The sequence below is a fragment of the Mizuhopecten yessoensis genome, unplaced genomic scaffold (genome assembly GCF_002113885.1).
Source record: "Mizuhopecten yessoensis strain PY_sf001 unplaced genomic scaffold, ASM211388v2 scaffold2329, whole genome shotgun sequence".
Lineage (NCBI taxonomy): Eukaryota > Metazoa > Mollusca > Bivalvia > Pectinida > Pectinidae > Mizuhopecten > Mizuhopecten yessoensis.
Genome location: NW_018404492.1, coordinates 649,872 through 674,134, shown reverse-complemented (window position 1 = coordinate 674,134; position 24,263 = coordinate 649,872). Strand labels below are relative to the sequence as shown.

The following is a 24,263-nucleotide window of genomic DNA, read 5'->3' as shown; positions in this document are numbered from 1 at the left end:
AAAATTTCTTCATTTTCCTTGTTAAGAATCAGAGGTGCTAGTTTCAAATCCTTTTCAGTCTGAAATCTGTATGCTAGATATTGAGTAAGGTGGTTTTATTGTTTTTTGTCACTTTGAATAATATTTCTGTTCATGTTAAAAACAAAATCAACTCTCTGTATAAATATATCAGGTAACCGTTAAGGCCCATGGGCCTCTTGTTTCTGTATACAGTACCAATACATTGATCCGCTTAATACAAGTACAATCATTCTAATATTTGTATGACATCACCATATGTGTACTATTTATACGACGTCATTATTTTATTTGACATCTAAATTATGTATACTTTACTTGTAAGTGCTCCACAATAATTATGTGAATATAACTGTCACATGGTGTTCTCAGAGGTTGTCTGTCCTTTATCCATCCTTTCAAACGGATATGGAATAATTGAAAACAAAGAATGTTTTCTTTTGTGAATTTTAGGTCAAGACGCCCAAGAAGGCTGTTTTAGCTGGCGGCACTATCAGTGAAGAAATCAAAGTTGGTCATGGGCTAGAAGCCAAGAGAGGGAAAATGGTAAACATTTGACAAACACTGCTAGTTATGTGTGTTTCTGTTCATTAACATGAAAATAAATTCGTCCATTTCTTATTGATTTAATCTGATATTTTGATAATGCAATGCATTTGCTGTCCATCCCTAAGCTTTTTCTTTGAACCTCTTCAATAGGATCACAAGGCAATTACAACCAAATTTGTTAGGAAGTTTCCCTAGATGATAGTGATTCCTATCTGTGAGAAGAAAGGAGACTGGTCCCTTATGGAGGCTTTTTTGGAGGCTCATAAAGGGCCAAGAAGGGATAAAATTTGGGTTCACAGGGGTCTATTCTGTTCAATTAGTAAAACAGCTTCTTCTAAAATACCAAGAGGTCTATACCAAGAGGTCTAAGCTAGTAGTTGCTTCAAGTACCTCAAAGTTTGGAAAAAGAAATAATCTTTACATTTATTCAAGGTCAGATGGGTCAAATCTGTTATTCTATAGAACAAAAAGCATAGAGTTATGAAATTTGTCTAGTTGCTTGCTGGCATGTATTACTACAACATTTGAAAAAAAACAAATGATCATGGCCAATATTTTAGACCACATGGGTCAAATTTGCTATATTTCTTATTTTTTTATAAACTTCTAAAGAATTTAAAGTGCCTTGAGTCATGGTATTTAGCCACTTGCTAGTTTTCTGAAAGGTAGTGGCAGGAAGTTTGTGAAAAGGAAAAACACATTGACAAGTGAGCATCTTCATGCCCCTTTGGTCTCTTGTTTTAATACACAAATTGTCCATGTCTTTATATATTTGACATTTGTACAAATGTTTTGCAGATAGACCTTAAAACTTAAACTTTAAAATGTGAGGGGAAAAAATATGAATATAGATAGAACAAAGAAATATATTGCTTTCTAACAAGAATATTACGGTAGGTTCGATCAGGAATGTAAGAAAAATGATCTGCTTTGCCTTTAAACAATTCTGTATAAAGAGGCTATTATTTGCCCATTATTCAAGAAAAAAAACTGTTTCATAGAGAATTATGTAAATAGTTACTATTTAATTATAAAAAAAATACAGAAGGTGCACTGTGTGAAGATTTGGTTTAGTTTAGTATTGTTTAACATCCTATCAACAGCTATGGTCATTTAAGGACGGCTGTGTTAAGAAAATAGCCAAACTTATAATTATGTTTTTCAGGCACATGTATACTACAAAGGGACACTAGCTAAGAATGGTAAACAGTTTGATTCCTGTACTGGTGGTAAACCTTTCAGGTTCCGACTCGGCAAAAAGGAGGTGATCAGTGGATGGGACAATGGTGTGGTTGGTAAGTTAACCATACATTATAGTCGGAGACAAAATAGAGGTGTGTCATTACAAGTAACTGGGGGTGTAGTTGGTGAGTAACTAGTGATTAAGTTGGTAACTGAAGGTGTAATTGGTGAGTAACTAGTGATTAAGTTGGTAACTGGGGGTGTAATTGGTGAGTAACTAGTGATTAAGTTGGTAACTGGAGGTGTTATTGGTGATTAAGTTGGTAACTGGGGGTGTAGTTGGTGAGTAACTGGTTTTTAAGTTGGTAACTGGAGGTGTAATTGGTGAGTAACTGGTGATTAAGTTGGTAACTGGAGGTGTAATTGGTGAGTAACTAGTGATTAAGTTGGTAACTGGGGGTGTAGCTCGTGAGTAACTGCAGTTGATTCAAGTGAATAACTGAAGATTTGTTTAGAGTTTAATTGACTTGAAGTTAATAACTGAAGGTGTGTTCGGTGAATAATTAAAGGTGTAAGGACGTAATTTGCTAACCTTTTACATTGTCAGTATCATCAGGGATATCAGACGAGCGATCTATCTATAAGCAAGCACATTTTCAACCGATGACTCTGACTTGTCTGGATATAATGAAGGAATATGCATTTGTCACAAAAAGTCATAATATATCTAATGTGACATACTTATTGCCTGTAGAAAATACATGTACATAATTATAGAATTGTTAAAGAAATCCAAAAATGTTTAAAGTTAATAAAGTGTTACATGGAGTTAATTATTTGATTGGGAGCAAAAAGCAAGATGTAGGGAGTTCTACTAGCTTAAAAGTCTAAAATGAGGGTGAAAAAGTGGGAGTCTCCCCTCAGAGTAGGGGGAGTCTCCCCTCAAAGTAGGGAGAGTCTCCCCTCAAAGTAGTGGGACTCTCCCCTCAAAGTAGGGCGAGTCTCCCCTCAAAGTAGGGGGAGTTTCCCCTCAAAGTAGTGGGAGTCTCCCATCAAAGTAGTGGGAGTCTCCCATCAAAGTAGGGCGAGTCTCCCCTCAAAGTAGGGCGAGTCTCCCCTCAAAGTAGTGGGAGTCTCCCTTCAAAGTAGGGCGAGTCTCCCCTCAAAGTAGGGCGAGTCTCCCCTCAAAGTAGTGGGAGTCTCCCCTCAGAGTAGTGGGAGTCTCCCCTCAGAGTAGTGGGAGTCTCCCCCTCAGAGTAGTGGGAGTCTCCCCTCAAAGTAGGGCGAGTCTCCCCTCAAAGTAGGGGGAGTTTCCCCTCAAAGTAGTGGGAGTCTCCCATCAAAGTAGTGGGAGTCTCCCATCAAAGTAGGGCGAGTCTCCCCTCAAAGTAGTGGGAGTCTCCCTTCAAAGTAGTGGGAGTCTCCCATCAAAGTAGGGCGAGTCTCCCCTCAGAGTAGTGGGAGTCTCCCCCTCAGAGTAGGGGGAGTCTCCTCTCAAAGTAGGGGGAGTCTCCCCTCAAAGTAGGGGGAGTCTCCCCTCAGAGTAGGGGGAGTCTCCCCTCAGAGTAGTGGGAGTCTCCCCTCAGAGTAGGGGGAGTCTCCCCTCAGAGTAGGGGGAGTCTCCCCTCAAAGTAGGGGGAGTCTCCCCTCAAAGTAGGGGGAGTCTCCCCTCAGAGTAGAGGGAGTCTCCCCTCAGAGTAGGGGGAGGCTCCCCTCAAAGTAGTGGGAATCTCCCCATCAAAGTAGAGGGAGTCTCCCCTCAAAGTAGCGGGAGTCTCCCATCAAAGTAGGGCGAGTCTCCCCTCAAAGTAGTGGGAGTCTCCCCTCAGAGTAGTGGGAGTCTCCCCTCAAAGTAGGGGGAGTCTCCCCTCAAAATAGGGGGAGTCTCCCCTCAAAGTAGTGGGAATCTCCCCATCAAAGTAGAGGGAGTCTCCCCTCAAAGTAGCGGGAGTCTCCCATCAAAGTAGAGGGAGTCTCCCCTCAAAGTAGAGGGAGTCTCCCCTCAAAGTAGAGGGAGTCTCCCATCAAAGTAGAGGGAGTCTCCCCTCAAAGTAGAGGGAATCTCCCATCAAAGTAGAGGGAGTCTCCCCTCAAAGTAGACGGAATCTCCCATCAAAGTAGGGGGAGTCTCCCCTCAAAGTAGGGGGAGTCTCCCATCAAAGTAGAGCGAGTCTCCCATCAAAGTAGAGGGAGTCTCCCCTCAAAGTAGACGGAATCTCCCATCAAAGTAGGGGGAGTCTCCCCTCAAAGTAGGGCGAGTCTCCCCTCAAAGTAGGGCGAGTCTCCCCTCAAGGTAGGGCGAGTCTCCCCTCAAAGTAGGGCGAGTCTCCCATCAAAGTAGAGCGAGTCTCCCATCAAAGTAGAGGGAGTCTCCCCTCCAAGTAGTGCGAGTCTTCCCTCAAAGTAGGGCGAGTCACCCCTCAAAGTAGGGCGAGTCTCCCATCAAAGTAGAGGGAGTCTCCCCTCAAAGTAGTGCGAGTCTCCCATCAAAGTAGGGGGTCTTGAGGGTTTGCATGCATTTGTTAAAGAATGAGTTTGTCTTTATATTAAAATACGTGGTAATAAAAATAATTTCTCCACAGGTATGAAAGTTGGAGGGACAAGAAAACTGACAGTGCCTCCACAACAAGCGTAAGATAATTTTATAATAAAACAGACCTGTGATAGAAATAGCCTTTCCAAGAAAGTCCTTTATTTGGTATACGTAGTCCCGTGTTTTGCTTATTTTGATCAATATCAAGTTGGGTTAATGCAACCACAGCATCTATAAACTATATGGAAATCACTGTTCAAACTGATCAATTTCCGAAACTATAGATATTTTACAACACTGTCCATAGATACTGTGTTTCTTCATTATAAAATCATAATTAAATTTCTTTTGTATTGAAATGTATTGTTGTTTTCTATCACTGACAATTGTCATTATTTATCTTTCCTTCTTGTTGCAGATATGGGAACCAGAGAACAGGGCCAATACCCCCTAATAGTACACTTGTGTTTGAGGTCGAGTTAAAGGCCGTCAGCTGATTGGACAAAATTAAAATGTTAAACAAATATAAAAATTGTCTGTGTAATGTGTTAAAACATTGTTTTGTAAAGATAAGAAATAAAATGAAGAGAAACAACTCCTTAAGTGTGGTATCCATGAAACATATTCTTCCTTTGCTTACCAAGTACAATTTTGTAGTTGCAGACATGTAGTGTTGTGTAAAAGTTGTTTGAGTAATGTGAGCAACATTCTGTTGTTTGTGTTAATGTATAAATGACCTGAGATGTCTCGCTTAAAATATATTTAAAAATTCCTCTCGGGTATTCAAATATATTTCGTTCCCTGTTCAGAGATTTTCAAAAATGACTATTTCTTGACATATTTACCGCAGAAGCCTAGGCTTAAACCAACATCCAATTTAAAAAATCAGAATTGATTTTTTTTTTAAATACGACTGCTAAGTAGTCATACCTGTAACATAAATAAAGTATACCTTCATAATACTGTAGAGTTTAACTGACTAGCATATTGGTGAATTGATGCACCCGCAAAATATGAAACAGATGGGGCAATTATAATTCGGTGTATTATTTAAAGGGTGAAGTGTAAAGGATGTCTGTACCACTGCCATAACTATAACATCATTTTGAAAAGAAACCATACCCTGCAGGACTTAAATAAATAAACAAGAGGCCCATGGGCCTTAAAGGTCACCTGAGTCTTACAGTATTTATTTTTGTTGTTGAAATATGAAGTGGAGATAATGATGTCAATCATCCCTACCAATTTGAGTAAAAAATAGTTAAGTATAAGGTCAAGTTAAGTTTGTCATGACCATGACTTGATCATTCCTAGACCGAGTTTCAATTAAATCGGCCTATTAGAACTTGATTTTAAGTTTGAAATAGTTTTTTTCAAAATGGCAGGCCATATTGGATTTTTGATGGGCCTGAAAAAGAAAGAAAAAAACACTTGGCCAGGACCATGAGTTGATCAGTAAGACTGGACTTTTAAGTTTTGAATAGTTATTTTCAAAATAGTGGCCATATTGGATTTCTGATCGATCCAAAACAGCACTTCGTCATTCTTACCAAGTTTCAATTAAATCAGTCCAGTGGACCTTTACTTAAAGTTTGAAATAGTTGTACAAAATTGCGGCAGTAGCGTCCATTTTGCTCAGGTGACCTAAAAATAATGATGCAATAAATAAACTAAATATAACAAACAACAGTGTTCAGTGTGTAAAAAGCCACTGTGGCTAGACCGTGATTTGAACCCCTGACTTCAGTTTGAGATACCTGGCCTAACCGTGCCACAGTTATAGCCAAAACGAAATTATGGGGAGGTCACTGTATATTTATTTTGGATAACAGCAATTTGTACTAATATCTTATTGACTTTAAGACAAATATGTACATGTAATACAGACATTTTGCTAACAGAATCTCGTGTTTTTCACAGCATTTTGTGCTTGCTGATAGATGGACAGTGTCATCTGCTCTAGGAAAGTGACTGATAATTACAAACAACCGAATGTGGAGACCAGAAACAACAAGAACACAATCATCTACAATGTATTGGATTGTTTATTGCACAAAGACAGATTTTTACATAGAGTAGTACGAAAACAATATTGATGCATATTTTTCATTGACTATAAAGTCATTTTCAGTATCTGGAGAGCTGAATCACTGATCGAAATTTAGAAGATGTAGTTGCATTAATGCAATTGTCAACCCTTTGATCTTGAATGAAAAGGATCTACCATATTGTTACTACTGCACCTATTGGTAAATAATGCTGTCATTTTCATTTTCCCTTGATTAGATATTCATCCCTTTAATGATAATTGAAATGTATTAATAAATTCATCTAGCCAAGAACTTGTGTCAAACAACAAATATTACAACATCAATGTTGAACAACAAAAGTAACAGAAAAAACAATGGGTCTAAATTATCTTACAAGTTTAAATATCCCCAAACAATTAAACTGATTGTGCTTGTATTTCCTGGTTGTAATTTATAAGCAATCTTTATAAACATCCTTTAATGTCCAAAATGCCATTCATTAACAGGTTTTGAGTGGTTCAAAATATCCTAGATTTAGATTTTATTGTAAGTTTAGTTGTAATATAGATTTAACAATTTCAAGGTCTTCTATTTTCCTACACAAATATATTTCGCCGATTGATTAGCAGATACCATATTTTCAGTTCGATCAAATTCCACATATTATCTCGAAGGCACTTAAATTAATTGCATGGCTATATATATCAGCTAGCTCCCCTAAAAATATCACCGACTTCAGAAAGGCTCTACTATATCATATAAATAGTAACCTTTGAGTCATTAATGCACAATGAATTCAGTGGAAAACAGGTCCTTACTCAAGGTCAAAATTCTCATATTGTGACAAATTGTCAGACATGTAGAAAGTCCATTATAGATGGGATATAGTTAAGTGTGTTATAGATCTGTTCATAACCTGTGTAGTGATCACTTTCATGGATTGGCTGGACTGTCGGATGTGTCTGCTCCTGGGATATGTCCATTACAATCGGTGGCATCAACGGGTTCAGGATTGTCAACAGCAATATCTCCAAGGTCTACCTCTACTGCCACATCCGGTTCCTGTAGTGATGGCAAAATAGTGTTTAGTAATGGTCTTCTTCAGCGATGTCTTGTAGGTCTACTTCTACATTAAGGTCAGGGCCCTGTAGTGAGGCAAAGAAACATTGATAATGTCAGTGATTTTGTCAAGTTCTGCATCTACCGCCAAGTCTTGACCCTGCAGCTACGCAAAAAAGTAACGAGGTCCATTGGACCTGTATCGCTCACCTGGTTTTATATATTAGTTGTTACAACTGAATGCATTAGTACATCTTAAAATGAAATTTCCTCAAAACCAGACAAGATCTATTTTCTCACCGAACTGGGACCACAATATCTAACTTCCAACTAATCAGGGGCCTCCATTGAGTTGCCATGTTAACAGATTTTGAAATAAGTAATATGTCATATTACAGGGTGAAATTAGACAATCTGACCCAAGTTTGAATGAAATCAAAGAGATGTGGATTATGGCCCATAATACAAAAATCCTGTAAATAATGAGCAGGTTACCATGGATTTTTTGCAATGAATGCTTATCTACATATGGTTGTTATTATTTCTCTAAAATGGTACCACTGTATTCACCAACTTCATTTATTTATTTAAGAAATGATTGCTCTCCCCTACTGATGCTTCAGACTAAATTTGGTTGAAATCCTCTTTGGCGTTTAGGAGGAGATAGGTTTCAAAGAAAAGTTTAAGACGGACGATGCGCCACAGCATAAGCTAACTATGGTCCTTCGGACCAGGTGAGCTAATAAATGATAGGTCTTCTTAAGTGATGTTATTTGTGATATACACTTGCATTACACAAGTTTTAATGCATCGAAATTTGACCTGTGCAAAGCTGTAGACCTTTGATTTTTGTTGTACAGACTTGAGTTTTTGACATTGACCTTTGACCATTACACCTTCACCATACACCAAAAAGACACTTAGCATAAATCCCAACAATATTCATAAAAAGGAATATTTTATGATTTCTTCACGGTCATACATCTATATATACTTGGCCTTTTGACCTTCACCTTGCATCAAAGGACTCCTGGTACTGTATCTATCACTACAATACTACTTCAAAATATTATGTTGTAATACTAACCATGATGCTATCATATTTGACCTTGTCTTGACCCATGGAGGAATTGCACTCTAAAAAGCATCTATGCCAACACAAATTATTTTAGAAGTACAATGATTCCTATTAAGATATTAATTTTTTATTTTGTGACCCAGTCTTGCAGCTTCATATCAATCCATTCAGTGTTCATGATATTATGCAATGTTTTTCATTAAAAAGTATTTAATTTGATCTGTATGGCCGTGACCTTGTACCACAACACTCATTGTCGAGGGGATATGGAAGCTGACATTTGTGATATTGATCATGCACCAATAACCAGTACTAGTACTCCAATACTCTAGAGTAGAATGATTTAGTATAGCATAGTATGGTATAATCATTACATACTGATATGGTATAATTAGTATATATACTGGTAGTGTATGGTATAGTTATGATATACTGGTAGTGTAGGTATAGTTATTATATACTGGTAGTGTATGGTTTAGTTATTATATACTGGTAGTGTATGGTATAGTTATGATATACTGGTAGTGTATGGTAAAGTTAATATATACTGGTAGTGTATGGTTTAGTTATTATATACTGGTAGTGTATGGTATAGTTATTATTTACTGGTAGTGTATAGTATAGTTATTATATACTGGTAATGTATGGTTTAGTTATTATATACTGGTAGTGTATGGTATAGTTATTATATACTGGTAGTGTATGGTATAGTTATTATATACTGGTAGTGTATGGTATAGTTATTATATACTGGTAGTGTATGGTATAGTTATTATATACTGGTAGTGTATGGTATAGTTATTATATACTGGTAGTGTATGGTATAGTTATTATATACTGGTAGTGTATGGTATAGTTATTATATACTGGTAGTGTATGGTATAGTTATTATATACTGGTAGTGTATGGTATAGTTATTATATACTGGTAGTGTATGGTATAGTTATTATATACTGGTAGTGTATGGTATAGTTATTATATACTGGTAGTGTATGGTATAGTTATTATATACTGGTAGTGTATGGTATAGTTATTATATACTGGTAGTGTATGGTATAGTTATTATATACTGGTAGTGTATGGTATAGTTATTATATACTGGTAGTGTATGGTATAGTTATTATATACTGGTAGTGTATGGTATAGTTATTATATACTGGTAGTGTATGGTATAGTTATTATATACTGGTAGTGTATGGTATAGTTATTATATACTGGTAGTGTATGGTATAGTTATTATATACTGGTAGTGTATGGTATAGTTATTATATACTGGTAGTGTATGGTATAGTTATTATATACTGGTAGTGTATGGTATAGTTATTATATACTGGTAGTGTATGGTATAGTTATTATATACTGGTAGTGTATGGTATAGTTATTATATACTGGTAGTGTATGGTATAGTTATTATATACTGGTAGTGTATGGTATAGTTATTATATACTGGTAGTGTATGGTATAGTTATTATATACTGGTAGTGTATGGTATAGTTATTATATACTGGTAGTGTATGGTATAGTTATTATATACTGGTAGTGTATGGTATAGTTATTATATACTGGTAGTGTATGGTATAGTTATTATATACTGGTAGTGTATGGTATAGTTATTATATACTGGTAGTGTATGGTATAGTTATTATATACTGGTAGTGTATGGTATAGTTATTATATACTGGTAGTGTATGGTATAGTTATTATATACTGGTAGTGTATGGTATAGTTATTATATACTGGTAGTGTATGGTATAGTTATTATATACTGGTAGTGTATGGTATAGTTATTATATACTGGTAGTGTATGGTATAGTTATTATATACTGGTAGTGTATGGTATAGTTATTATATACTGGTAGTGTATGGTATAGTTATTATATACTGGTAGTGTATGGTATAGTTATTATATACTGGTAGTGTATGGTATAGTTATTATATACTGGTAGTGTATGGTATAGTTATTATATACTGGTAGTGTATGGTATAGTTATTATATACTGGTAGTGTATGGTATAGTTATTATATACTGGTAGTGTATGGTATAGTTATTATATACTGGTAGTGTATGGTATAGTTATTATATACTGGTAGTGTATGGTATAGTTATTATATACTGGTAGTGTATGGTATAGTTATTATATACTGGTAGTGTATGGTATAGTTATTATATACTGGTAGTGTATGGTATAGTTATTATATACTGGTAGTGTATGGTATAGTTATTATATACTGGTAGTGTATGGTATAGTTATTATATACTGGTAGTGTATGGTATAGTTATTATATACTGGTAGTGTATGGTATAGTTATTATATACTGGTAGTGTATGGTATAGTTATTATATACTGGTAGTGTATGGTATAGTTATTATATACTGGTAGTGTATGGTATAGTTATTATATACTGGTAGTGTATGGTATAGTTATTATATACTGGTAGTGTATGGTATAGTTATTATATACTGGTAGTGTATGGTATAGTTATTATATACTGGTAGTGTATGGTATAGTTATTATATACTGGTAGTGTATGGTATAGTTATTATATACTGGTAGTGTATGGTATAGTTATTATATACTGGTAGTGTATGGTATAGTTATTATATACTGGTAGTGTATGGTATAGTTATTATATACTGGTAGTGTATGGTATAGTTATTATATACTGGTAGTGTATGGTATAGTTATTATATACTGGTAGTGTATGGTATAGTTATTATATACTGGTAGTGTATGGTATAGTTATTATATACTGGTAGTGTATGGTATAGTTATTATATACTGGTAGTGTATGGTATAGTTATTATATACTGGTAGTGTATGGTATAGTTATTATATACTGGTAGTGTATGGTATAGTTATTATATACTGGTAGTGTATGGTATAGTTATTATATACTGGTAGTGTATGGTATAGTTATTATATACTGGTAGTGTATGGTATAGTTATTATATACTGGTAGTGTATGGTATAGTTATTATATACTGGTAGTGTATGGTATAGTTATTATATACTGGTAGTGTATGGTATAGTTATTATATACTGGTAGTGTATGGTATAGTTATTATATACTGGTAGTGTATGGTATAGTTATTATATACTGGTAGTGTATGGTATAGTTATTATATACTGGTAGTGTATGGTATAGTTATTATATACTGGTAGTGTATGGTATAGTTATTATATACTGGTAGTGTATGGTATAGTTATTATATACTGGTAGTGTATGGTATAGTTATTATATACTGGTAGTGTATGGTATAGTTATTATATACTGGTAGTGTATGGTATAGTTATTATATACTGGTAGTGTATGGTATAGTTATTATATACTGGTAGTGTATGGTATAGTTATTATATACTGGTAGTGTATGGTATAGTTATTATATACTGGTAATGTATGGTATAGTTATTATATACTGGTAGTGTATGGTATATTTATTATATACTGGTAGCGTATGGTATAGTTATTATATACTGGTTGTGTATGATATAGGTATTATATACTGGTAGTGTATGGTATAGATATTATATACTGGTAGTGTATGGTATAGTTATTATATACTGGTAATGTATGGTATAGTTATTATATACTGGTAGTGTATGGTATAGATATTATATAGTGGTAGTGTATGGTATAGTTATAATATACTGGTAATGTATGGTATAGTTATTATATCCTGGTAGAGTATAATTTTCATATAATGGTGATACTCAGTACTGGAATGCTCCTCTGCAGATTGATGTAGTATAGAGTAGTATACAGGTAATTATTAGTACTTTAATACTCCTAGGTAGACTGATTTAGTACTTAGTAGTTTAAAACTATTGTGTTATATGATTTAGGATGGGCTTGTTAAATTTGGAACATTACTGTGTTGTCTATTGTTAGTACAATAAATATTTAATACTTATTTATTACTGCCACATGTATTGGGTTAGTCAAGTGCTAGAACATTTTTGTAGTTCTAAGTTAAACTATACAGCGTGACCTCGATCATTATACATTGATTGTCCAGCTAAATAATGGCTTTATAATGGATTATGGTGAATTGAGGGAGGCATATAGGTCAATGAAAATGAAATGTAACCATTGACATTGTTTTCCTGGGACTTTTTTGGGTCAATAATGGGTCCTATTCCCAACTGAAACTTTTTCATTTTTATGCATAATTTCTAAATTTTGCTGTTCACTCCTGAACATTTTCTTCATAAATGATATATTTTCTTTCCAAAATGAGACAAAAAGGGCCCATTCCAAATTAAAGAGAAAACAACACCGATATATTTTGGCGAGGTGAACATAGTTTATATGTAATGTATATATAACAGGCATCATAAGGTTTCACCGAAGGTCACAATACCTGTTCAATTTCTTCAGAATTCATCTGTGGTGCTTTGGAGTTTGTTCTGATAATGAACTCGGTTATTATGAACAAATTACATTGACCACGGTTATGACATCAGATTATACACGATCTCTTAGATGCTGATGCATTTTAGCTGACAAGCTTGCCTTTACAATAATTTTTTCATTGTTGAACTCGGGCAGTGCCCAAATACACATTGGTGTTAATTGATAGTTGCTAATGAAACTTGACCTTTGGTCTCGCTGATAACTTTTAATTCTATGAAGCAGTCTCGCTGATAACTTTTAATTCTATGAAGCACACTTTTTTTACCGAAGGTGAGGAAGCTGGATTTAGATGCAAATCACTTTGTGTTTTGTGAGTGACCAATTTTTAAACATTCATGCATGCAAATATAAAAAACATATCAATATAAAACAATTTTGAGAGCATAGAACAAAGCCTACCTACTTCAGTTTCATTAACATGAAGTATATTTACAGGACTTTCAGTTGACCCTTGAGAATATGTTTTGGTCTCTCCAAAATGAGCTTGGCTTGGGTTTTAATGTACATGTCTTTCTGACATAATAATTCAATCAGATTTGACTCTCTAAAAATCAGGGAAAATCTGTTTCAACTTCTGAAATTGCGTAATATCACGGGTCAACTTGAAAGTCCTGTAATTGCAAAAACTTCTAAGGAGTAAATCAGGATCTTACAAGCGCAAGTGTCCAATGCACAGGAACATAGAGATTGCTGGCAAGATGGTAGCGTTACGAACACAGAATACACAGTACAACAGACCATGCAGGAAACAATTACTTTATTGAAATAAAACAAATAAGTAGATATGTAAATCTACAAATGAATAGAACTGTATCACAGATTAAAACAGATATAAAATACACCGGTAGTTCCCCCATTATACTGTTAGAGCTTCTTATCTCACAGGCGTTAATTGCTTAATTCTTGGTGTAAATTGATTGAACTAAAAGAAGCATCATAAACTGATAATATAATTTACAGGAAAACCACATGCTACACTATAAATAGTTGCTGGTCCACAAAAGAATCGTGTGTTTCAGATAACCAATATGCTTGAAAAAAATATGGTAGGTAATGGTAGGCATTTTCATTTCATTTTAACATGAATTGTTTATAGAATAGAGTTTGACTTCCATAACAGAAATGAAGTACATTTTAATTTGCTGCTGTAAGCTTTTTCTGGCTAATAAATTAATATTTGATCTACACAAGTAGGTGATAAATTTGTCTAGGGCTGGAAAATCTAGGTTATGCCTTGATACCTGAAACACACATATTTTATTTTTTTGGTCTTATATAGATGTTTAAAACACTGATTCAACTCTTTCTTACATAAAGAATATGACACATTAAACTGAAGATTTGTACTTTCCCCTACTCTATCAGATCAATTTCCATCAATGGTTAGTCCAGCTTTGATTGTTCTAGTAATTTTGTTTTTACAAACACATATCAGAATGCATATTTCACATTTTTCGAAAATAACCAAAAGAATTGTTGAAAAGCATCAATTGGCAAGCATTCGTATTTGATGTAGTGTTCAAAAAGTTTGTATAATGCATCATTGCATTTTCTCAGCTTTCTCATCTTTTGGCAGAAAAACCTGATAAATAAAAAATGGTTTATATAAAATAAATTCTACCAGTATATAAACAAGAGCATTTTAATTGAAAAACATTTAATTTCATGATTTTCTTTTTTTGATTTAACTAATCAGAAAAGCTAGACATTTATTGATAATTACAATATGAAACTACCAGAACACTAGACCAAATAATTATGCAATTTGTATTTCTCAAACATTTGCAGGGCAATGCTTATCCTAATCTTTAGAAAAAATTCAATCGCTTTATGCATGCATAAGTTAATAGAAATGTAATATGACAGGAAATAAGCTGATGAGGTTGATCCAATTACTTTACAGTAGACCCACTTCTAAGGAAGGCGATGTGTGCTTTCATACAACATGTTTTCGTATAAAACAAGCAAGATTGTAATTTTATCTTATGAAGATGATAATTTGAAGTACATGCATTTGAGGATTGTGTGTGGGAATACACATGTTTGTACATTAGTGTAGATAAATCATCATTATTAATTTTGTGTGTGCTTATTCTTCAGTATACTTGGATTATCTATTAGCATTTAATCAATTTTATTCATTTGTGAATCATGATTATTCAGTAAGAGTACCAAAATTATTGGCAAGTGTATGAGGATCATTCATAAAAAGTTTATAATGAATATTCATTAGTGTATCATGAATATTCATTAGTGTAGCAGGAAAGGATTAGTATGGCAGTGTTGTGTATTAGTGTCAGGATTATTCATTCATATATTAATAGTACTTGTTAGTGTATAATAATTTATTATTCAAATTTTTTCTTAGCATGGCAGGGAGAATTAGGAGGGGGATGTTAAATATGTATAGAAATTCTCATTATTCAGTGTTAGGTTCAGATAGGATATCTGCCCTGTTCCATTTTTTCAAAGAACACGTACTGTAGGACTATACTTATTTTAGTGTACAAATGTTATATATAGAAATGAAAGAGGTTGGAAAACCTTTAAAGAAATAGGAAGAACATTCACAACACAAAAAGCCCAACAATTACATGTAACAATGCCTATAGCTATAACTCACCAGCCAGTTCAGTGGGACGGTGACAAATGTTTCTGTCAGGAAGCCAAGGGTGGACTGCAGATACCCCAACTTTTCTTTGGCCTGTGTCAGTGCTAAGCTGGGCATATCCTCATATTTTGCAACCTGTGGATAATTTTGTTGACAATGAAAGTTTTGATCAGTGATTTTCTTTTGTTTTAGATGGTACATTTACCTTTTCATTCGGGAAAAATATGGGCCATAATATGGCATTTTGATTTCTAGCCAATTACCTTCATATACTTATTTACCTGGTATTCATTTATAAAGTGATAAATACTATAAAAACATTCTCCGACGCAGGAACTGGTTCACCTTAATAATTAGCCGGCTTCAACATGTTACAATTACAAACAGTAAGAAAATATATCAATGGAGATTTTTTCTAGTGACTTTTAGGATGCACTTTCATTAACTTACGTCTTTGAAGTATGAGTAGAGGTCTTCGGTGTACTGGTATGTCTGTTGGAGGCGTTCACGTAGAGCAGCAGGTTGAAGGGATTCGGGAACATAGTGACTGAAGGTGGAAAGTCCGGTACGGAGTTGTTTGGTGAGGTGGCGAGCCATGATAATGGATTTGGTCTCCATTGTCTGTGAATAGTGAAGATAACATTGATCTTTTTTTAAACCAGATTCTCCCGAAAATGTTGATTAAATGAATGTACAATGTACCCTATTCATTTTTCTTAATTTTCATCTTGAAATGTGTTTTTGTTTAACAAATAGCATCCCAATCTTGTCATTAACTCGAATCAATAAAGAATACTTTGGAGACTCCTTGTTCTGCTTTGTCTAATATATAAATGATTTTGGAGACTCCCTTTGCTGAAGTGTGACGTAAGTAGTACAATGGTGAGTTAATCCATGGCAAAATATATATAACTTAGTCGTAGGGCAAAAAGTTTTATTCAATGTCATCAAACAAATTCTTTTGAGTAAAAGGTAAATTTAAAATGACTATAATTCATTCAGATCTTAGCTCTTGGATTTTCCTGAAAATAGTGTCAATATGGAAAATAATTGAACATTGCAACGTTTGATTTTTTACAACTACTGGTTCAATTTTTGTTGTTGAATATAGCAGAACACCAAAGTTTGACCTGTGGATGCCACGCATTACTTACCTCTGCAGGTACCAGTTCCCCCTCCTCTAACTCTGATGTCTCCTTATTTATCTCTGTCCACAATGTGCTCATCTTGGTCTGGAGTTCTCCAACCTTCTCCTCTGCTCGCCCTTTAGCAGACTCCATGTTTGTTTTGGCATAATCAATCTTAAAACATTAAATCAAGCTTTTAATTTCCATCGAATAAGATCCTACATGTATGTTTGCCAAACTTCCCAGTATCAAATGATCTATGATTTGAAGACCGAAGTGCATTGTGCATTATTTCACTAATGCACATGATTTAGTTGAACAAAAACAATTAATTATGTTATTTCAAATGTAACTTCAAATTTAGCAACTTTGTGCGTGAATTGGATGTGCTATTTATTAAACATCAGCTTGATATAAATTAAAATTATATATTTTTTGATGCATTCACTTCAGGTGTGCAAAAAAACGAGCATTCCTTGTCATGCATAAAGGCTTTAAGTCAACAGCCTAAGCCTTCCTCCTTGCTGTACAGTTTCCTTTTTGTATAATTTTCTTTTGACCATACAACTTCTCTATATAGATATGCTATTGATCTGCCTTGAATTTCCACTTAACTGTTGGTAAAGGCTTTTTTATGACTTACCAGGTCTACCGTGAAGCTAAGTTTGGCCAGATTTTCCTGACTGCGGACCTGGACGTTTCTCAAATCCTTCATAGCTCGTTTGTACATCCTACGCCTCAACTTTGTTGTCAAATCCTTAGCACGCCCAACAGGATTCGGTGGGTATTCGTCCATTTCTTTGGCCTCGTCAGAGTCTGAAATGAAAACAAATAAAATTCCAATATACAGAATACATATCAAAAGCAGGTGAAACCAATCAAAGCATTTTACAAAAATAAAATAATAAAGAAAAGCTTTTTTTAACTGAACTTACTACATGCCATTTTACTCTTTCTGTACCAATGGAATAAGAACTAAGCATCTCTATCAGAATTTATATTAATGCTTAATCCTGTTAATCAATCATGCCTTGCACCTTACCGTTCTCATCATTTTCATCATCTTCCTCTGGTAGGTACTTGTCAAGATATTCTTCAGACAAGGTCAAGGCTGTGTTGACCTTGTCAGCCACAAAATGACCATAAGGTGTGTCCATTGCCTTGGACACCTGCATCAGACTGTAGTCCTTCACATTGGACACTGTGTCCTTTCCTATCTGTTTCATATCTCCCACCTGTCAAGCACAAAAGATTTTTTTAAATAACAAGGATAAGTAATCCTGATCATTTCATATATTAACAGAAGTCAGCTCTATAATAATCACTAACTAATTCTAGACAGTATTTGTCATACACAACATATAGTGTAAACTTATTTAAAAAAGTACCTCCGAAATTCCTCCAGATAAGATTACATCAGAAGTAACTATTATAATAGATGGAAATATTTAAGTCATAAATATTTGTATAAAAATGTGTACATCTAATAGAACTTCATTCCAGTTGAGTAACTTTTAGTACAAGCGAGACTTGCCTTATTGATGGTGTCGGTGCCATACTGCCGAACAGCATTGACACGATCGATGGTCGGCTGCACCAACTCCTTGCCTTCAGCCACCAACTGTTATACAAAGGAACAGTTGATTGAGAAGAGTAAACAATTTGCCTATGATCTTACTACACATGCATATGAATTTAGTTAAAAATAAAAACAAGTTCATCTTCAATACAAACTTAAATCTCATCATTAATATATTGCAGCGGCCGTTTGTGTAACAAAGTGTCGTACATAGAATCTTTCCCATGGGTTTTTGTAAAAACAAAAATCACATAAGTCAAATTGCAACCAAAAAGTCCATAATTTGTTCTATACTTTCAGGAATTTTAAACAATTCTGGAGAGTATTGAATGGGAAACACTTTACTTCACATACATGCACTAGCCAAAGGAAGAGACAAGGTGCTCCATTTTGGCTTCCCCTTGTTTAAAAACTGTACAAGGATTGCCTCCCTTTGCCTAAATTCAAAATCATTATCAACAAAATATGTTATGTAAAGAACATTTCAAGACACAATTTAAAGATCAATACATATTTTATAAACATCGAAACTTTGCTGAATGCAGGCGAAATAAAAATCAAAGTACTGAAAGTACTCCAGACACATGTTTTGAAGTTGCATTTATTGCCATAGCTATATAACATTTTAGGAAAAAAGAACACAGCACAATCATTTGAAATGCAGGATAAACACCATTTAAATTTGTTGAAACAGATGTGAACGGATACTTATTCTTATTAAATGTATTTGTTGGCAATAGCCTGAAATGTATTTTCCCTCTGAGGACCAAACACAAGTACTGCTTCAAGAGAGAACTTTTGGCTCTCAGTGCATGCTTCTGCCATAAATAAAGACTGGACTCTGAACACATAAGTATATGACTGTTGCAATATCTCCTAAGTGCTAGCTACTAAGTGCCTATTGGTAGATTGGTAGAGAGTGAAACATATATTTCCTACAGACCGCATGAAACTTAAAAATCAATCCCCATAACAAACAAATGAGAATAAAAAGTTAGGTTATTTGTGGGCAGATTGGTCGAGTGGTTAACACTCCGGCCTTCCAGGCAGGCGGCCGGGGTTCGATCCCCTAAATCGCCGTACGCATGGAACATTAGAGAAAGTGTTTTACTCCTGCCCACACTTGACACAACTCCAACAACCCCGTGGAGTATAAAATGATCTGGGGTGGGTGTTGCGGTATCTGTGCTGTAGCATTCAAGTGAGGTGGCACTATAAATGATACCGTTGGAAGCACGGTCCCACCACAAACAGAACACAATACATCTCCAACACACACACAGGCATACACATATAGGAGATATTAGCCAGGTGGCATAGGACTAGTAGTTAGCGCCTTATAAGGCAGCTCCTGCGAATTCCTCAATATTGTATTGATTAATATGCTAATTGTATTGACTGTATAAAATTGTATATCTATGTAATGTAAAGCACTTTAGAGTGGCTTATGTTAGCTAAATAGGGCGCTATATCAAATGTTGTATATTTATTTATTTATTTATTTATTTGTTTACTACTTATTAGCTAGTGTAATTGCTGTATTCCCCAATCGGAGCACATATTCAATCAATGCTCTGCCGATACAAAGTTCAACAGGATACATGGTAATTTCACTGATTGGTGTATTCAATCAACCTAATACCAGGATACTTAATTTCAGATAAACATTTATGACAACAAGGCAAAGTATTGCAAGGCAATCCATAGTCCCCCACTGGTAATGATTTCTATATTTGATAAACAGTACACTTGTGTCAGGAAGCATACAGTGTAGGTCACAGTGACATAATAGTGACCTAATTATTACACTTTACACTCTATCTTCACAAGATGTCCTTGTGCACAAAAGCTAGATACGCCAGGTGAAATAGTATAGAAGATATGCCCCGTACAAACTTTTTCAAAAGAAAAGGTCAAGTCATAGGTCATAATGACCTAATTCTTGCACTCTGCACTCCGTCATCTCAAAGATGTCTGTGTACACCAAATCTAGTTACTCCAGGTGAAAGAGTACAGAAGATATGCCACGGACAAACATTTTGAAGCGTGAAGGTCAAAGGTCAAGTCATAGTTCACAGTGACTTAATTCTTGCCCCTGCACTCCACCATCCAAGATGTCCTTGTACCCCAAATCTGGTTACTCCAAGTAAAATACCAGTACTATAGAAGATATGCCCCAGACAAACTTTAAAAAAAGATAAGGTCAAAGCATAGGTCTAAGTGAGGTAATAGTGACCTTATATCCACCATGCCAAGATGTCCTTGCACACCAAATCAGGTACTCCAGGTGAAAGAGTATAGAAGATATGTTTGACAAACTTCTTGAATTGAAGGACGGTTGGACGGACAGAGTGCAAACCTGTAGATTATTTTCTTACATACGTAAACTAGGGGTATAGTATGGAATCCATTCTACAATTACTCAGTTAAGTGTATTGGGTGCTATGCTGAAGCAACAGATAATCACAATCCCCATAATTTTCCAAGCTGTGGGTCAATTAAGCTAAACCATTGCTTGCTAATTTCACATCATGTGAAATGTACTAGACTTGCAAGGTTAAGTTCCATGAACACTAACAGTTACATGCTATGTTATTATATTATATACAGATTTTCAAGCCTCTTGTGGTTTAATACTGCTCTGTAAGTTACACAAGTGTATGACTATGTGCATTGGATGGTTACTAGTAAGACCAGGGTGGGGTACCTTTTACCCAGCTATCCTTGGTAAATACATCTCACTTACATTTTTCATTTATTTGTATCTAAAACATTCATATGTGATAAAACTGATTTGTTGGACAAAGATGCTCTAGAAGAAGTTTGATGAAAATCCCTTCATTAATAAAAATAGGAGAAAGATTTCCAATTTTCCGCTATTTCCCCTAATGGGCCTCACATGCACCTTTTTATAAAAACTAAACAAATCTTATTTTTTTCCCCTAATAATGCTTCAGAAATATTTTCCTCTATTTCCCCTAATGGGCCCCACCCATCTGCCCCATAGAAAGGGGTCCACACACCTCAGTTTATGCAAAATTGATTTGTTTGTCCCTAAGCATGCTTCAGACTGCGTTTGGTTTAAATCCCTTCACTTGTATAGTAGGAAAATATTTTCTTCTATTTCCCCTATAGGGCCACACCCCTCCGCCCCCAGAGGGGCCACAGCCTCCGTTTATACAAATTGATGCTCCTTTGTCCAAAGATACTCTAGAACAAATTTGGTCAAAATTCTTCTATTGGTTGATAAGATTTTCCCCCTATTTGGCCCCGCCCCTCTGCCCCCAGGGGGGGGGGGGCATACCCTCCATGTATACAAAACTGAGAACCCTTTGGCCAATGATGGTCCAGACCAAATTTGGTCAAAATCCTCTGACCCGTTAAGGACTAGTAACGTTTTAAAGGAAAACAGCAAGTTTAGCAAGTCTGGTGAATGCAAGTGAAATATACATTTGTGTTACTTTTACTAAGAATAAACTTTATGCGCCCCAATCCATACCTATATGTATCATACATATCAAAATGGCAATCTGCCCAACCCGAGACCTTGACAAGCCTTATCGTACAAATATATACTCGAGTACAAATATAGTCCGATAGTTTAATACAGATAATTTAAACATACAGACTGCATCACACCTGTACACATCTAGCCAAACTGTTTATCAGTTTATAGATAAAAATACTGCACGTTTGATGCAACTCTTATAGAGTGTCTGCAGGTGTATTCCTGAAATGTGTGTAGTCACTTTAATCTGATAGGTCAAATCAGGACGAGATCTTCCTTGTGTGACTAGACATTATAATCACTGACCTTGAGAAGTACTTAGATAGTATTAACACTAAATCTCTGTTGAAATGCAGACAAATTTGAGTAAACATATCCTATATTTGATAATCAGTTATTTATTTTAAGATGTGTCTACGAGAAACATGGTAATATTAATTACAACATACAGTTGAGTACCTTAACTGTTAAAGTACTCAACTGTATGTTTTAATTAATATTACCATGTTTCTCGTAGACACATCTTAAAATGAATTGATCCATTTCAGTATTCTCTGTCTTTATTCGTCCTGTTGGTCCCACCTGATGTCAAATCATTCGAGTTTCACAGGCGCAAAAACCTTGGCTTTTCAGCAAAACAACCTTAATATTATATTCCACCTGAATATTTTTGATCGAGTTATGTCTTGTTCTTAATTGAAGACAAAGTAGTTGTACCTGTTAGATGGGTTTTCCCAATGAGAACATTAAAAAATCACTACTTTTAAAGGCAAAACCATGACATGCTTCAACTTGATCCAAGACTAACTTCATCAGTTGGCTTTACTGATGACTGATTGTGTAGTAGCTTATAGTATTATATAACAGTAAAACTTACCTCATCAGTTGGCTTATTGATGACTGGGTAATTCTTCTCCAGATTTTCTAGCTGTTGACAAGCATATTTGTTCACAATCTCAACTGAAAATAACAATTTTGATAAATACACAACATAAATGAAAGTTAAGATCGCTTGCTGTGATTTTGAAAATGTCTGGTCATACTACAACTTCTGTTACCATAGCAACACATGTCTTAAGTTAAATGTGTATTTTAATTAAACCAGGTGGTTTTTTTATACAATGAAGGCCTATTGATTAATTCATGCAGCATTCATAAAATATTTTTCAACTGTTCCCTACAGAGACTTCAAGCTAGTCAACACCATAAATGCAATACGCTGAACAACTTTTAATGTTTAATTTATAATTGCCCGATGAAACATCAATATGTTAAATCGTCCTGTTAATCTGCAGTTGTATCCTATTTGGAGATCTGGCCCAGACATCTGCCTGCTAACAATTTGACAGATAGATTTGTGACCACCAGACAAGGAACTTGGAGCCAGAAAAACTTGTGCTACTGGGACCAGACACACATTTAAAATGTGCGTAACTTACTCTGAGGCTGATATTTCTCCACCATGGGTTTGGTTGTCTCAGCCACAGTTTTGATGCCAGACTCTGCCATGTTGAGGGTCGAGCGAATGATGGTATTACTGTCCTTAGTTTTCTGGTAGAGGCCCCAGGCCTGGGTCCAAGTTGTACCCACCACAGGAATGTTTCCAAGGCGGGTGAAAAAGTGTTCCTCAGACATCTTCTCCTGGTCTTGCATCATGCTTTTCCTGTACATAAACTCTTCTGTAGTACACTGCAAAATAACAAAAATATTGAGGTTTGAGTTCAATGGAATCATTTATATTGAAGTCATTTCAATTAGAAATGGGCTGGACATATATATTGAAATCATGAAATAATTTCGCAGTATTCACATTTGACAATGAAAACACGTAACAGTGTTAGGCTCTACCACGGAATTAGATTAGTCTAAGTCCGTGGTGTTACATATATTACTAAAGAAGAATCCAATACATGTAATCTGAATTTATGTAGGAAACAACGGTTGCTGGAAACACGGAAACAGTATAACCTAGTCAGTCTCGCATACACATAAATAGGCCTACATTCGATACGTACGATATATGTTAGCACGGACTTCCGTGATGTTAGTACAGTAGATGTATTCAGTATTATGTGCCCAGCACCTGAACACAACCCTGTGTGTTCGCTTACCTCACCTGTGTGTTTGCAGCTGTCCAGTGATAACTGTTATCCGTCAGTTAAAATTATGCTTTATATCCTAGTCCTACCTGTTTGTCGTATTGAAAATGAGTCAATAGTCCAAAGTACAAGAATCACGTGCAGTCCCGATCAAGTAACACCATTCAATGTTGTGACGTCACAAGTGTACGTGACATTGACCTTGGGAAAGGAGTGGCTTTGTGTTGCTTGACCGACCAGAACAAACGACAATGCTGTCTCTTTTGACAACCTAACGACAAATCAACTTCTGTGAACACGTTATTTTTTCATCATGCCTTTACAAATTCTTATTTGTTTATATCAGGGCGACGTAAATATGCAAATACCTGTACACATACGTCATATTAAAGGAAATTCCCTTAGTCTATATATAGCATTTAGTAACGTATGATAGTTATGTGCAAAGTACACTCGTGTGCACAATGTGATTTT

The 24,263-nt window shown here is 35.2% G+C and overlaps 2 protein-coding genes across 7 annotated transcripts in view; one reads left to right on the top strand and one right to left on the bottom strand.

Moving 5' to 3' along the window:
* Window positions 1-4,814, top strand: part of LOC110445578 (46 kDa FK506-binding nuclear protein-like) — a 19,631-nt gene extending 14,817 nt beyond the window's left edge. For both annotated transcript variants that reach the window (XM_021490250.1, XM_021490249.1), the window contains exons 10-13: window positions 472-564; window positions 1,733-1,862; window positions 4,332-4,380; window positions 4,701-4,814. In XM_021490250.1, coding sequence (XP_021345925.1) covers window positions 472-564; window positions 1,733-1,862; window positions 4,332-4,380; window positions 4,701-4,779 — 351 coding nt within the window. In that variant the 3' untranslated portion in view covers window positions 4,780-4,814. The remainder of the gene's footprint in view (window positions 1-471; window positions 565-1,732; window positions 1,863-4,331; window positions 4,381-4,700) is intronic.
* Window positions 4,815-6,308: 1,494 nt separating this feature from the next.
* On the bottom strand, window positions 6,309-23,983 carry LOC110445576 (perilipin-2-like). 5 transcript variants are annotated; one of them, XM_021490245.1, is made up of 10 exons: window positions 23,879-23,983; window positions 23,130-23,379; window positions 22,568-22,650; window positions 18,138-18,224; window positions 17,646-17,838; window positions 17,247-17,419; window positions 16,631-16,777; window positions 15,927-16,097; window positions 15,489-15,611; window positions 6,309-7,374 (listed from the first exon to the last, which is right to left on the bottom strand). In XM_021490245.1, exons 2-10 carry the CDS (start codon window positions 23,359-23,361, stop codon window positions 7,246-7,248), a joined length of 1,338 nt encoding a protein of 445 aa, XP_021345920.1. In that variant the 5' UTR covers window positions 23,362-23,379; window positions 23,879-23,983; the 3' UTR covers window positions 6,309-7,245. The 5 variants fall into 5 exon arrangements, with proteins under 5 accessions (XP_021345920.1, XP_021345918.1, XP_021345919.1 ...); XM_021490243.1 differs by having other exon boundaries at window positions 23,807-23,915; XM_021490244.1 differs by having other exon boundaries at window positions 23,802-23,892.
* Window positions 23,984-24,263: the final 280 nt, after the last annotated feature.